At 37.3% G+C, this 17175-nt stretch overlaps 1 protein-coding gene across 4 annotated transcripts in view; it reads right to left on the bottom strand.

Moving 5' to 3' along the window:
* The window catches only part of SH3KBP1 (SH3 domain containing kinase binding protein 1), a 212823-nt gene that overhangs the window by 41040 nt on the left and 154608 nt on the right, over window positions 1-17175 (bottom strand). For all 4 annotated transcript variants that reach the window (XM_053971068.1, XM_053971069.1, XM_053971070.1 and 1 more), the window contains one exon: window positions 10202-10296. In XM_053971068.1, coding sequence (XP_053827043.1) covers window positions 10202-10296 — 95 coding nt within the window. The remainder of the gene's footprint in view (window positions 1-10201; window positions 10297-17175) is intronic.

The raw sequence follows: 17175 nt of genomic DNA, 5'->3' as shown, positions 1-17175 counted from the left end.
TAATGATACAGGGTGTAAGAAAGTATTATTTTTCTGGAAATCTCCACTAGAAGACATAGTTCCTTACAAAATAATAATAACAATACTAATACTAATAAAAAATCCCAGCAGTTGGCATTTGCATTCATTAAATCTCTGCTTTCCTTCTGCCCTTCTAAAGTTGGTTCTCATCAAGAAGAATGCTGAGCTGGAAAAATAGCATTATTCAGAAAGCCATGAATCCCTCTTATGCTTGCACTGGGAGCTTTCATGTGTCAGCTCTGCTGTGCTGGCAGCCCCCCATTAAATTACTGCTAACCCGTTGTAAGCATCTCTCCAGAATTCTTTTGACAACAGCTAGCCAACATCATCATTTAAAGAAAAACAAACCACCTTTCATGCAAACAAAATGTGTGTATTGAGCTTTTCAAGACATCAACCATAATACACAGAGATACATGCAACATACAAAGGCTTCTGAATTTGAGGAGTAAAGGTCTCATAGAAAGACAAATCTGGAGCACAAGCCCTCTGCCATTCAGCCCACCCTCACAGGGCACCTGTGGGGCCTCCAGGTTTGACTGCAGTGCTGGGGCCAAGAGGTCCCAGCTCTCACAAACACCAGAGAAGGCCACTGGACAGGCTCTGTGATTTTCAAACCATCATTAAAAACACATCAGATCTTCATTAATGCAACTTGGCTTTTGAGGAAAACAACAAAGTCATGTTAAATCAGGGTGAAAAAGCATTTTAATAATATTAAAATATGTTTCTTTAGAAATTCTTAAAGAAAGACTACATTCAGTGTCATGGTGTTGAAACCAAGACAGATCATTCTCAAAATCCAAGTTTATCTTAAGAGTTAGAAAATAATTGATTTTAGAATCTTCATCAATTCTCATTAAACTTGATAAACTCTCTATGAATGAAGGAAAGCATCTCTCCAGAGGCTTACATTACACTCACATTGTGCTACCTAGTACTTCTCCAAATGATCAAGGTTTGTTACTTACTATAAGGTCAGCTACTGGGATTGAGACCATACAGTACAAAAAAGTGCAAAATTTGTTAAATTCTGTTACGAAAATGGCCATGATTTAGAGCATCTGGTTAGCAATCAAGTACTCCTTGGCAGAAACGTGATTTTAAGATCTGTCAATAAGACAAAATTAATCTCTCAGCAACTACCTAATGTGCAATAATTTAGATAAAAGAGACAGCCTAATCGACAATAAATTTGCCTTCTGAAGCAATCCTGGAGAAAACCTATTTTCATTTTACATACTTCTTGAAATATATGTAGATTATGAAATATTGAAAGAAAAGCATTAAAAGAAACCTCCAAGTCTGGCCTCTAACCTCTGTTTGGCCCCTAACCCAGAGGTATATCCTGCTCAAATCTTAAACCTATCCCAAAAGCCCCAAATCCTGCATGGATCCTTCCCAGCTCCTGTCAGTTCTCATGCCCAAGCCATACAGAACCTTACATCTGATAATGCCAGCTGCATCTCTCAAAGTTTAAGGAGTCAAAGAGGAAAATTTTTATTTATCTGCAAGCTCCAAGGCTCTACTAAGAAATCCTCATGTCAACCCTCTATGGAAGGGAAACAGGAGACATAGTCAGAAATTAGACATTATTTCAGCTCTGGTTACACTGCTCCTTCCAGGCTGTGGTTTTTGCTGGAAGGCACAACAAGAAGACACCTCTACAGAAGACAAAGAGTGGTCAAAAATTGGCTCAGGTTATTGAACACTGCAAAAAAGAAACTTGCTGAAAATAATGAATGACCTGCAATTCCCATGACATTAGAGCAGAGAAATTAACAAAGCAGTTGTATTTTTTCTGTTAAATCTGTTTCAGGCTAGGTCTAATCTTTTGACTTTGCATTCTGTGACTAAATATTTTAATCAGTAATGAGGCTAAAAAGCTTTGATGAAATATTTGTACAAACAGGAAGAATTAAGTTGCTTATTGAACAAAACCATCTCTTCTGAGGATTCACTTCATTTGCAGTGTTCAGTCAGCAGAATTATCGTGGAAAAATAAATATGTTCCACATCATAAAACTCTAACACTCCTATACTCAAATTAAAACTAAATTAGCCAACACAAACATGAAAGGTGGTGCTAGTAACACACATAATTTATGCCTCTCATGAGCCAAGATAAAATATTTATGTAATTACATTTTCTGTATTTAGAAAGATTATAAAAACATAGAACAAAACATTTGAAAGATTATTTAACACTATTACTACTTAGACTGAAGACATCTTAGGACCAGGGTCCTAATTACAATTACTAGTTACTTGGCACTATATGTGCATTTTTACTTCCCCTTGAAATAGCTTTCTCTGCCCTGAAAAGGCTGGACTTCAGACAATACCATCAAACCTGCAGGTGAACCCAAAATTCAGAATAAAAGAAAGGATGAAGCTAAGCAGTGAATGTAAAGCCCACACTGTGAGCAATAATCACAGTTTTCCAGACACCGCAGCATTTCAGCAATATCTTTTCTAAGTAGAAAAAAAGATTCTTTCCTTTTTTATCTCAAAATATGTCACCTTTTTAGTTTAGCTTGGCTGTGTTAAACATACATACAAACAAAACGCCTTTCAAGTTATGCAAATCTTGAAGCATTGCATGCATGAGGGATCCTGCCACTTCACCTACATAGCTTGGCATGAACTTGTGTCTGTCAAAATTCAAATTTGGGACTTCCCATGAACAAAAGAAGCCCCTTCTTTTGAAGTCACTGTTGTAGCATCACAATTGGTGGTAACAAAACCAGGAAAAGACAACTTCAGTGTGTACTTTAAAAAAATAATATTATAAATACACTAATGAGATCAGCATTCGAGTGCTGGCTGTTCCACTCTCCCTGGACTAATCACAGGCTTAAAAGCTTATTTAAGTGCTTAGCTCAAACATTTGTGTTTCAGCAATATTTCTAAAGATACCAATGAAAAGTAAGCTGCACCTGGTTCCCGAATAAACATTGTTAGGCTTTGTCTCTACAGAGACCTTAAAGCCCCACTGCTAATCACAGCAGCCAAGAAATGCTGCAAGATACGACTAAGTGTTACAAAATTATTTATAAACATTTAAAATTCTTGGCCAAGGTCAAGGTTCAAGCAATAGACTGTACTCAGAGTCTATTTTCCATAATTTACTGAGTATATAACATAATTTCAGAAAATGAACCTGATCATCAGTGTGCCCACAAGTTTTATATAACTGCTTTATATCACTCATTTGAGGAAGCATTGATGCTTCTGTGCAGTGACATGAGTTTTACCCCAGGCACTAGCTGCACACATTGGAGGTATGTCAAACAGGGCTCCTTTTGCAGGACCTACCCCAGCTGCCATCCCTCATGGCTTCCAGAAATCCAGAAAGGATCCAAACCTTCTGATTCCTATTAGTCAAAACCTACAGAGGAAAGTTTCAGGTCAGGGAAAAGTGACCCTACTGCTACACCAAGCTCTCAGCAAGCTGCTGGGACAGTCCCACTCCTCCATCACCTGTGCCTGCTCACACACCCCTGTGTGTCCTGTGGTTGCCAGATGCAAGGTGAAAGGGCAGGAGAACCATCCCTTTTAGCAGCCACCTACCATCCATCACGTAAAACTGCACCCTCAGCATGCAAAATGTGCTAAATAATTTCTTGTATGGAATCAGCAGTGTGATACAAGCAGGTTTCCCAGTCAGAGGAGGAGGCAGAATGTCCTGGGGGAAAAACTGGTGCCAAGGGAAGTAGTGAAGGGTAGGGGACAAGGAACACAGAAAGCAGATTAGGCACGGCTATTAGGCCTGGCCAATGATGAATAATTCATGGATATCTCAGAAGCCTTTATGGTATTGTTCTTTCTGAGGGAAATACCTATTTATTTCCAGAGGCAAGAAGTAAGTGCCTTTATTGCTTACATGCATCTCTATAAACACAAAACATCATAAAAGATTTCTTAAAGCTATCACAAAAGCTTTTTTAAAGCTGGGCATTATTAAATGCTTATTTACTGTTTTCCTTTCAGTTTCTGTATGCAAGATTGCTGCAGAAGTTACAAATGTGCAAAATATCTTGTATTAAAACCCCAAAAAGGGGCATCTTCATCACCAAATATTCAGTGTCAACAGAAGTCCATTGTGTTACTCTGACAGAAAGCCTTTTTTCTTTTATTAAACCAGATCATACTTTAACTACATAACATAATTTTTTTTGCATGGTTATATTAGAAAACTAATTTCCAAAAATGAGTTAAAACCTTGATTTTAGTTGTCAATCAAGGAAAAACAAGATTACCTGTCTATCATGAAATGTGACTAATTTTTTCCTTTCTTTCATAGGAAGAAAGAGACAATCGTAAATTTTATTTTGAAAGAGACAGTCTTAAGCTACAATAATTATGCTTGGAAAAATTCTATCTTCTTGCCAATTAGGTGTATTTTTAATGACCTCAGATATTATCACTCTGTTGATTTGTTTTTACCCATAGAGGTGAAAATAGTGAAGACTTCATCTTAATAAGGAAGAATTAGTGATACCTACCTATTAGCTCACATTTAAAGAAAAACTTAGAGCTTTTAATTCCTTCACATATTTCAGTAGCCAAGGTTTGTGAAATATGTGTGTGCTGTTTGTAATTAAAGGTGTACAGAAAAATTCAGCAATGAATACAACCCCACAGAAAACAATTTCTGGCAACCCTAGTGACTCCCCAGCCCAGCAAAATGTTCGATTGAGTATCAGCAAGTGTCCTTCTCTATCACACTGTCTGTGTCTTTCTCCTTCCCCTGTTCATGGCCTCAACTCACTGGCAAGATCCTTTAACATAGCACTTACTAATTTCATCCCTTTAGGAGCCTCCTGCATCTGTCAGAGCAGCTGTTTTCCTTCACAACCCTGCCCAGATGAGTTTGCCTTGCCAATCGCTCAGCTAAAGAAAGTGCTCTGGACAATTACCTCCTGCACCAGGATGAGCATTTAAAGATGTTGTAAGAGAGAAAAGCAGTAGAATTGTTTTGGCAAAAGGGCCACGCTCCAGTAACTGCCTATAAATTCAGTCAGGGTTAAATTAACTGCCTCATGGCTACCCTAAGGATTGGGCAGTATTAAAGGCTCTGCATAAGGCCAGATTCCATGCTCTTACAGGGACAAACACACAGAGCACCACTGCAGCAGTGAGAAAAGGACATGAAGAAAGAGACTAGCAAGACTGAATCTCATTGAATTGTTTCCTTATACTCTCTACTCACCTGTGCTTACTTGTCTGTCTTATCACTTGACTGCATATGCTTCAGGGCAGGAAGTTGCTAAATGCACATCATTTTGAATCACAAAACTTGCAAATCTCACAATAAATTATTAACAACAACAGCAAAAGCTGTTACAAGCTTTGTAAAAAGTGGTTGCCATTATGTTAATTTTTCAAACCAGGCTTGTGGCTCTTTGTCCCCCAGCACAGAATTAAGTTCTACAAATTGGATTGCCATTAAATATCTCATTAAACATCTAGACCAGATAAATTGTCATGTAAAATTTTCACTAGTAATTATCCTGTTGTATCTTTCATGATATGCAGTAACTTTACCAGTACTATTTGAACAGCATCAGAAAAATCACCTTATAAATTCAGAATTAGCCGAATTGCCACTGATATCAGTGCTGTCCACTGATAATAAGGGTTCAGATGAGGACATCTTTCCATTTCTGCTACCTTTTCAAACTTGCAATTATTTTTTATAAGCAGCTAATTTTATTTATACAGACCATTTTCACTCCTGGAAATGAAGTGGTCTTTACTGTCTAGAGCTCAGATAGATTAATGCACTGCAATGAAGTCTTCTTTACATCCTTGCGATAAAACTGCTTTTGAATGAGTGCACAGCTGCCAGTGTGTGCTTGATGTATTTGCTTTGAAATTATGTAGCTATTTCTATTGATTCCTCACACAGGTAATTTTCTGTGTGCCAGTGAAGTCTTCAAAATCCTATGCCTTTTGTCATAATTTATCAAAGCTATTAATAAATTTGTAGAAAAGTAGCTTACAATAGCTATGTCTAAGAGGGCTGGAATAAAAAGTCCTGTAAAATTTTCATGATGACAGTTGAAAATGTCACATGAATCTTCTGCTGCTTAGAAGAAACTGTATTCATTACAAATACAATCTTTAAAATGAATATTTGAGCATGATAAAAGACCTGTTTGCCACTCTCCTTCAGCTGCAGGGTGCAGTGATTACCAGTGTTCTTGCCCATATCCAAATGCTGTCAGGAGTATTTTGAAGACACTAAAAAAAATACCTAAGGAACATAAATGTCTGACAATACAAAAATAATCTACAGAGTCAATCTCATGGCCTCTTACCATTCATAATTTGAACCTTATGAACATATCTAATAATCAAAACGCACAATCATCTCCTTAACTGTACAAGTAAAATTACTGTATTTTGCTTTTTATTCTCTTTCTTTCAAATGTGTATTTTTCTTAGACTCCTTTTTTGCACAGCAAAGGTACCAGGTCTATTAGTTTATTGCCTTGAAGATGATGTTTTTACCTTCTGTTACAATTCTGACCAATATTTTCAGGGTTTTTGCATTATTCGCATGAAAGAAGTAAAGCACTACCATTTTCCCACTTTTTAATAAATAAAACATCTTCTAGTTATTTACAAGGGTATTTGCTTCACTGAGGAAACAAATAAAAGTAAAACCTTTCCCAGAAATTTTTGGAATAGATGTATGTGAAGTTTCTGCTTTTCTTCAGTCTTTTAGGTATATTTTAACTAAGATATGTTTGGACTCTATCTCATAATGTATATTTTCCAAATAATTGGCAATTATTTTTGGTTATCAGTTTTGCATAATGCCATCCTTTACTCTATATCTCCCCAAATACATACCATTCTGACCTGCAAGTGATCAGCCTCTACTGACTTTCTTCAGCACTTACATAAACTTTCCAGCACGCTCTCCATCTGATTAGGGAGGTCACTTGTGATTCTGCAAATCTGTTCAAAGTATTCTTTAGCTATTTCAAAGAAACCTCAGATATTCAAATTCTTTTCTCACAGAGACCTATTGGGAAGTTCTGATCAGCTTGTGATTCAAGATCTCAACATCCATCAAAACAGTGAGAACTTGAAACACAGTCTGCTCTTTATATTAGATAGATATTTTACGATCTTGATTTTATGATCTTGACAAAGGGACTTTTACAACTAATTCAACTGAATAAAAGAGAGAAATCTACTGTATTCTAATCCCTTTTATCTATGGATACTGTTAAAATGGTGATATTGAATTCTGCATTTACTGATTCTACACCTTTACACAAAATTAGGTCTTAGCATTTTAAGAGGAACATTAGACTAACAGCTTCCTCACATGCCCATTGTGTACCTGTACCCAGGCTCTTGCATTATATTCTTTAATTATTTATTTATTATTTATTATGTGCATTAGTATTTTTATTATTGATTAATTTTATTATTTATTTATTTTATTATTATTGTATTTTTATTCTTCCCATTTAGCTCATTTGATCCATCCCCTTTTGTTTTAGCATCTATCAAGTGTTATCTCACCTTCATGCTTTTAAGATTGTTTCATAAGATTTCTCTCCCATTCTTCTGTCACTCATTACTTCAGCCACTACCACACATTCTCACCAATGCTGTTGTTTTCAAATAAAAGCAATTTCAGCATGAATTAAAATTATGAATCTTCAACTCTCCTGTGGATCTAATTGTGGAAAAACAGCCTAGTCTAGTGACAGACATTTTATGCTGGGAATCTATATCAATTTTTGGTTTTAGTGATTTCAACAGAATACATTATTTTACAATAATGCATCTGTGGTTGTAGGAAGTACAGTGACACCCATCTGTTTCCTTGGAAGTACCAGTCTTCTCTCCTTGTGTCTAGATAATTGGGAAGAATAAATGTTGCCTAATGCTTTCCAGCATAGAAAACAAATCTTGCAAAGCAATTCATTACAAATAAATTAAAAGAAACTCTGTAATCTGATAGCAAAGCAAAGCCATGATAATAATTTCTGAAGGATTCCATATGTTTCTCTTTGATGCCTCTTAGTCAGCATGGCTCATTAACTGGTCATGTAAGTGTGGTGATTTGAACTTCAGGTAACTCTCTAGCAGAAGTCATTGGTGGGCAGAAAAGTGAGGCTGACTTGTTATTGCTGACTAAAAGAAAAATGACAACAGACATCTGCTTCAGAAGATCTGGACTAAAATAAAGTTACTGTATTATGTGGTGGAGCATAAAGGAGATCTCACTGTTTTCAGAACTCTACAGCAAAGACCCTGACTCCACATAGCCTGAATTTTATTTTTTAACTGTATTAAAAACAGATGAAGAAACCCAACGAGTCTGACTGATGAGGTCTGCAAAGGACAAAAGGATCTGCAAAGTGCTTAACCCTTGTTAAGAACCATTTCTTCAGTGGCCCAGATCAGTTCTGACAGTGCATAAAAAGGCATCCCTAGAGAAACTCCAGGATTTTGAGCATTGAAATCCCCCACTCTCTAGAGATGTGGGTTTATGTAAGTGCTCATAGATGTGACATGACACAGAAAAAAAGAAGAAAATTAAATAAAATGTCTGCAATGGCTTGATATCACTAGAGAGTAGAAGGACAGGGCTAGAGAATAGAGTATTTACTATTCCAAACCATTCTCTCTGTGTGGTTTGGAAAACTGATCAATGTGGTGAAATCATCAGCTTAGTTATTATAAAAGATAAATACCCTTCCACTGTGAGGGCAGAGGCAGAGGGAAGAAGAAAATGCAGAAAAGCAAGCTAATGAAATCTCACACAGAAACCTCAGTAATGTAATTGTCTTTTTATCTATGCTTGCTGATGAACACAGCTCCACCCGGAGACCATCCAACTTGGGGAATTAAATCATTCTGGTCAAAAAGGCATAAAGTGGACAGGAGCAACATCTTAAAAGCCATTTTCATGATCAGAAACACTGTTAAATACTCACATGTGAACATTCTAAATCAGGTAAAGCTACACAGCTCTACAAACAAGCTAAACAAAATTCAATGAGGGCAAGTCATTAAAGGATATTTAATGTACACAATTATTTTTACATTTGCAGTTTCTCTTCCTACCAAATGTGTGATTACTTTTCTTTGGGTACATGCATATTGTTCAAGACAAAGGTGTCCTCTACAATTGAAAATAGCTTCGTATGTGGCAAACAGCCCCAGATGGACTTCCCAAGATTTGGGTTTTTTTTTTTCACCCAGTGCCAAATTGTTCAGTCAAGTAACAATTTCTTATAACACATCAATTAGAGAATTAATTATTTTACTTTCATATAAGCACAAGCAAAAGTAGCAGTATTGTGTACATTGTTATGATTAATCTTCCTCATGGAAAATCCACAGCTTTTTCTAGTTTATAGATTTTATTCCCCCACAATTATTTATGTCCAGCAATCAAAAACTTTTAAACAAATTGAAAAGTCTTTAAAAAGGAGCAGGAAATTAAGTGCACCTAAACTATAATCTGTTCTTTGTAACATGGTGCACAGCTCTTCTAAACGAAAACCAACAGTTTACTCACCATCTCACTCTATGGCTTTTGAAGATTTAGTATAAATCCTGGCACTTTTTCATTTCTAATCTTGAATAATTTCACATAATTTTAGAAAAAAACACAGATGTAAAACTATTTCTTTTTTGTTCTGTCATCTTTCTCTGCTTTACCAGAATATTAAGAGTGGCTAAATTTTAAATGTTTAGTTCAGTAAGTTAATTTAGGCACATTACCTCAATCTAACACAAAAATCTAATTCACGATTCCTACAAGAAAAATAACTCATTCACCAAAGGGAGATATTCAAAGCTGTTGCTTCCTGAATCTTCCAGTTTATTCTCCAAGCTGTTATGTTTGTTACAGGGATCAATTTACAATTTATGTTGATCTGCCAGCACATTCAAATTAAAATTAATTGTATACATTTGAGTACACATTGGCTGTTCTTTGCTTAACATTCATTATCAGGGTAAGGCTCTACAAGAGGAAGGGAGATATAGGGCTCTGAAGTCTGCAGAATGTTTCATTGTCTAACTAGCATTGGTTTAGCAACAACACTATAGGCACAAATACTAATTTTATGGCAATTAAATTATGTCAAATTTAAAAACTGTATCACTGCTTATAGGAGAATAATATTGCTTTTACCTTACTGATAAGTGTGACAACATCACCTTCCCGGATTGTGAGTTCATCATCGTTCTGTGCTTCATACGGAAATATCACTTTGCAATACTCCTTGTCTGAAAGGAAGAACATTCATTGTGATAAATTACCACTTTATAACAACTGCTTATTCAAGGGTGAATAATCTTCATAAAATATTCCATTAGTATCTCTTTGTGCTGCCTTATTTCCTTGCCATCTTTCTCTTTGTATTTTACACTTTCATAAACAACATGAAATATTTAAAGAACTGCACACTGATAAGCATTCCCACACACGTCATCCAGGGAGTCAGCTCTGTAGCCCCTAGAACCAATATCTCAAAGTGAAATTGCTCTAGACAGCAACTTGCCACAAACTCTTTCCCTTAGAGTAAGCCTATATCTGACACCTCCTTCCATAGTTCCACTGGTATAGCCTCCCACCAGACTGCATAAACTGGAAGCATAAAGGACGCAGTAGGTCAACATAGCTTATCTCTCCCCTTGTGTGCAAGAAAGCAGATATATATGAATCTATAAAGATGGTACAACAATAAATAATACATTAATAAACGTTAATGCATTAATAACTAAACCACCTGTACACTCAGTGTAAGAGTTTTGAGAATTACTCTAAAGATTCCTTGACCCTTTTTCCTTTACTGTCTATAGGCATTATCTCAACTTTCATCTGGAAAATACAGAAGCCAGCACTCCTACTCAGAAATCATAAAAAGCAGTTCTCATGAAAAGCAGTTACATGTTGCTGTGCAACAGATGAGTATGTCAATGTGCCTTACAAATAAAAAGGGAATATGTTTTACAGCTGTTAAACTATGCATAAAAATATGTGATACTCTAAGACAGCAGGTCTAAAAGGACTAAGTAAACTACTCTACCGTTTGTAGAAGGGCATGTGATTTTGTAGAAATATTCACCTCACTTTAAATGTCTCAGTTTTGATGACCTCTGTGCCTAGTCAACTTCCATATTCAATGCAGAGAAGTACTGTCAGGCCAGAGAAATACAAATTAATTTGAAATAACAGGACTTATTCTTTTATACTTGCTATAAAGAGAACCTGCATTATCACACTTGAGGGTATCTGAGACTCCTCCAGAGGGTCAGTTCAGCTGCCCAGACACTAAGTGCCTTTTCAGACACTTGTGGGCATGTAAGACACATGCCTAGTATGGCTGAACCTATGGAATTTTCAGGTCCCTCTGGCCTGACAGCTGGAGGCAATTCAAAACAAAATACCCTGGGGGTATCTCAAACAGCTCCAGATGCAAGCTACTGATTTCAGCCCCTGAGCTTTGGCCTTGTGTCTAAATTTAGATTCAAGTATCTGACGTTAGAAACCAACCTAGTCAGTGCACTAAAGTCAGTGGAGATCAAGTCACGAAAATGAGCGAAGCCTTGAGAGCCACTCCTGACTCCAGGCCAGACACCCACATTTTATTAGCTGAACCATGATTTGAACTCCCTGGACAGCAGTGACAGATGTCTAGTGGGACCACCCCTTGAAAAATCCAGATATCAAACTCATGATTATAACCCAAACTTAGGGCTCTGACACATAAGCTCCCTCCAAACTTCTACAGTTTAGCGAGAGGAACATCAGCTGTAAAGAAGCAGCCCAGAAATGTGCATCTGAAAATTTGCTCTCTGTAAGCACCATCAGGCTGAGAAATTAAATAGTACTAGTAGGGAACAGGAAAGCTCTTCTTTAGTTCACACACTGTCACTCAGAAACAGCATGAATTGTATGTGTCATTGGTTCAAGCAAACAAGAACTTCTTAGGCTTCACAGATTTCTTATTCTCAACACAAATATTTGAATTTACCCATGACCATTACAGTTGGTTTTCTGGCCATGCCCTGTATTAGGTCTGGCTGAGATGGAGTTAATTTTCTTCACAGCAGCCCACATGGTGCTGTATTTTTGATTTGCGACTAAAATTGCACTGGTAACATGCTGGTGTTTTGCTGTTGCCTGGCACACCTACACAGCTTTCTTTTTTTCCCTTTTTCTACCCCCCACATAGGCCAGGGTGAGCAAGAAGCTGGAGGGGACACAGCAGCTGACCCAAGATGAGTAAAGGGATATTCTGTGCCATATGGCCTCCTGCTCAGCAATAAAAATGGGTGGACTTTGGGGGTGTTTCCATTCCTTGGAGACTGGCTGGACATTGATCTACTGTAGGTGGTGAATGAATTGATTTACTGAATGGTGGCTGCCTTTGTGTTGCCTCTTTTAATTTCTCTTTCACTTATTTATCAAACTGTCTTTATTAATTGATTTTCTTGCTTTTGCTTGCTCTGCTTTCTCCCTTATGGGGAGCAAGTGGCTGGGTGGAGCATAGCCTCTGAAGAAACAAAATTCAGATGAAGACAATAAACAAAAGTTTTCAAGGAAGAGAAATGAGCAAAGGAAAAAAATCCTTTTCCCTGTTCTGAAAGAAGAGAACACTATGAAATAAACATTTGGTGACTTTTCCAAACCACTGGGCATGTGAGAACCACCAGGTCACAACTCAGATTTAGAGGACAAATGGGGTGTCTGACTGCTGCTTTATTGCATTCTGAGGAAGGGTTGGGATGTCTCCTTGTGGACTTGGCTAGGATGCTCCACCTGCTCACTGCCTTGTCTTTGAGACAGTATAACAACATTTTATGTAAAAGCTGGTAGAAAGCTGACACACACTAACTTAGGTGGATGCAAAGCAGCATGTAGATAAATATGAGATTCAACACATTTTACACTTCAGTGGCATGCTACCTTAAATTATCATCGTGGGGTTTTTCCTATTCTGAGTATATCCACACTCTGAAAAGCAGCTGTGATAAATAATAGATTCAATGAATTAGACCAGAGTTGATGTAGATGTAATACTGCACTAAAGAAGCTGAGTGCTGCACACTCAGGCAAGTCTCTAGTTACGGGGAACAGGCTTAGCATTTCTTTTTTGGGATACAGAACTGCCTGGATTCTCAGAGGTAAACAACACCTGAGCTCAAGAAGGATGATTCCAGAACATCCATTCTCAGACACATCCATTGATCCTCCATTCAATAACAGCATCAGCTGAAGTGGGAAGCCAAGCACGAAGTACAGCTAAAAAACTGCAAACAGTCACCACAGCATCTCTCTGACAGGACGCCTGCAGTGCAGCTTCTGCTCAAGGCATGGATGAATCCCACATGTTTCAGGTTAAAAAATGCTTTGGATAGCAAAGGGCTTGGGTATCCTGAGTCCTGTAACAGCTAAGCCTCCCTCAGGCTTGCTATTTGAAGACTGGGTATTTGAATTGTCTTTCAGGATGAAGACCCTGATAGACAAAGAGTGGAGAGAGTGTTGTGGTATCAGCATCTGAAATATTAGTTGTTGATCAGGAAGTAAGTTCTCTCTAGCAGATAGATACACATCTTGTCCTTCTAGTTTTGATGTCAAGAACTCTGTTGTCCCATGACTTGTCCATTCTCCCCACCAAATTCTAAACCTTCTCTTTTCTTTAAAAAAAAAATCCAAATAACAGCAAACCAATGAATTAAACTATAGAAAAATATAAAAAAAATCAACCAAACAATGGTTCATAAAGAGCCAGGAGACAAACTTCTGAGAGGCACAAGAGGGAGCTGGGGGGCATCCTGTGCTCTGAATGCTGGCACAGGAACATAGATTGAAGGAACAGCCACAGAAAAAGAATACAGTTTATGTACAGTGGAAGTCTGGACTTCTTGAGTACAGTTCAGACAGATCTACAGTAAATCACTGAACCCACTGGATCATGCAACAGAGGTCTCAACATCACAGATGGGTTGGGAACAGTGTAAGCAACTGGACAAAGTCAGCTTTCAGACTTCTCCTAAGGGATAGGTAAACCAACATGATTTAAGCAAGCAAAAATAAAGCCAACAGAACTCAAAACAAAGCTAACAGAATTTCATATTATTATATGAACCTTTAAAATTAGATTAATAAAAGCAGAGAAAAATCTAATAGGCTATGTCACATCAGGACTAAAATTGTCCTTACTCAGTAGGGCACAATACCACAGGACAATGTAGAAGCACTTAATGTCAACAGTCATGTTTAGATAGGAAGGAAGAAAAGAAAAAACTAATTTCAGACACAGCATTGTATAGACCACACTGGAATTTGCTGAATTTGGGATTTTCCAAATGAGAAAAAAAAAAACCCAGAAAAATACTAAAAGTCAAAACAATATGTATTATTATATGCCTGGCAAATAAACTTAAGCCAAATTAAAACTTCAAACTAAGATACCAATACTCAGTATCCCTCAGCTGTGGATTATAAATTTCATATTTACATTTGACATCCAAAGCTGGATTTATACATCACAGACAGTTCTTCCAAAAGCCTCTTTTTTTCCTCCTGACCTGATATAAATATACCTGTTAATAAACCCCCAGCAACAGATATCTTGGAAACATTAAGGGAGGAGAAAAGATGATATCATGAGCTTTTCAGTCCTGTTTTATCAGTTGAGCAGTATTTTACTCTGTCAGACCACAGTCTCTCACTGCAAACTCACAGCTCCTCCTAACCACGGGCAATGGGCACTGCTCAAGGAACTGAGTGAATAGATAAACCTAAAGAAAATGAGACATTTTATGGGGGTTGTTATCATGTATCTTTGTGCAACACTGTTTGTCCCCAAGTTGGCAATGTGGCCTTTTTGATAAAGTCTCAACCCCTCAAACAATCACTGTCCCAAGAGGGAGAACAATAGCAAGGAGCAGCCTTCCTACGGAACACGGCTGCTTCATTTCCCAGGACATTGCAAGGACAGTATTTCACTGACAGGATTCAGTGGCTCAATATGTATTTACAACTGCAGGGTAAAGAGCTGATGTCAAGCTACCGACCTGCTCTGTGACTTAGGGTCCTGCAGCAGTATAGCAGGTAAATTTGTTTGTATTCTGAGAGACTGGTTAAACATTATACTGTTCCAACCAGATCTGAGCAAAGTCCATTTACTGTTATCAGTGAACCCTGCTTCACTTCAAAAGCGTGACTCTTCTGTTTGTTCTCCTGCCACACTCTTAGGATGAGCTGAGACCTTCAAGAAGGCAGTCCATAGACAAACATTCATTCAAGCTTAAATTTCAAAGGGGACAGTGACTCTGGAATTTGCTTTTCCTCTTAGGGCAGGATGACACAATCTCTTCCTTTTACTTCTATTGTTGCTTCTTTCTATCATTAATTTTTGAAGCTTAAACATTTCCCCATCAGTGAAGTCTAAATCATACAGCAATCAATATGGACACAAATAGTAATACTAAGCAAGAAAACAAGCAGCATTAAGGTAGTATTCTTGAGCTTAAATTTCCTCTCTTTGACTATCACTGATAAAATGTTTCTGAAATGCAGTAAAACATACAACATCTAGAGAAAAATTACATAATTATTACCAAAACCACAAACCAGATGAAAAAAAAATCCAAACACTATACTCAGCAGAATTTGGTTTTACTATTAATTGCTACACTCAAGACTCATAAATAGATTGCACTAATAAATATTTTCACAGAACTTAGTAAGATGTAAACTGCCAAAACATCACCTTATTAAAAAAAAAATTGAAACAGAAGTAACTATGGTCCTATTAATACATTTTCAACATGCAAAATTATTAGTTGTTTGCTATGATCTTGGTACTCCTATGCTTAACACAAATTTTAAATAGTGAGTGGAATAATCAAATTAAGTGTTGTGGTCAAGGCACTCTGTGACTTACTGCCTTTGCTATTTTGTTGCCTGCTTATTTATACTCCATTAGTGCAGTCTCAGTAATCTACTGTAACTCTCAGATCTTGTGGATGCTTTTGTTATGCTGGAATGATACTTTTGTGCTGAACACAGTAATTGGAACATTCAGCATTTTTCTGAGACTGCTAACTTACTTGGACTGAATGCTTTATCAAGTTTGTTTGTGGTAAGAAGTAAAAATTGAATTTTTGAGAAATGACAAATACTAGACAGATTATAGTCCTATGCCAAAGTCTGATTATACTCCTCATTTCTGACTATCAGGCATTAACTTTATTATGAAGAAATTATTCCTCTGCCTATATTAAACACCACACCAGACTGAAGCATGTTTCATTTGCATTGAAAGGTTTTTCAATTTAAGTGAAGGACAACTTCAGCTGAATGAAATGTGTCTTCAATGATGTCATTTGAGGCTAAGAAAATTATATATAATTACATTACATCAGACCTTCCTATAGATGTGCTTCTCTTTCCCAAGCATGAACAGAGATGCCAAGAATTCTACTGAGGCCCCAGAGATTCCAGGAAAGATAAAATAATGAATAATACAGTTTAGTTAAAATTCAAGAAGTTACTGTGCAAATAAGTAGCCCACCCTTCTCACCAACTCTGACAAAATAGATGTTGCATGAAGACAGCAACAGAAGAAAGATTTTTTCTGGCCAAAAAGATGTGTCCATGGGAAATAACAAAGAGGTGAAAGAAGGACTATCCAGAGCCCAAAAGTGTTGATGGAAAAGTGTCTCTGTCAGCCAGAGCTCAATGCATCACAGTAGAAGATACAGTTTTCTAACCATTGGTCAGAAGGTTTCCATACTCAGTTTATAAATGTGAAAGTTTGAACCTCCCATACCCTGGGATGGGATTTAGTGAGCAGCTTCAGCTGTCAGAAGTATGAGCTGACGTGGAAAGGAGCAGCCTGGCTTCCCACACAAGGGTTAATGCTGCAGGTGGGAAAGCCCCTGGAGCACCCCTTCTGATGGCACCTGCATTCAGGTCAGCTTGAACTGCTCAGCCTGAAGTTTGGCAAAGGTAATTCCAAAACAAGTTCAGGAGCCCTCTTCTGCATTAACAGTTCACACATTTCTCAGTATTTCAAGTTTTTACTTCCTCAGGACAATTGAATTCTTGCAGTATTTCCCATTAGAGCCTGCTGGCATGGGGCACAAGAT

This window comes from Vidua macroura, chromosome 2 (genome assembly GCF_024509145.1).
Source record: "Vidua macroura isolate BioBank_ID:100142 chromosome 2, ASM2450914v1, whole genome shotgun sequence".
Lineage (NCBI taxonomy): Eukaryota > Metazoa > Chordata > Aves > Passeriformes > Viduidae > Vidua > Vidua macroura.
This window is presented reverse-complemented; position numbering and strand designations above follow the sequence as displayed.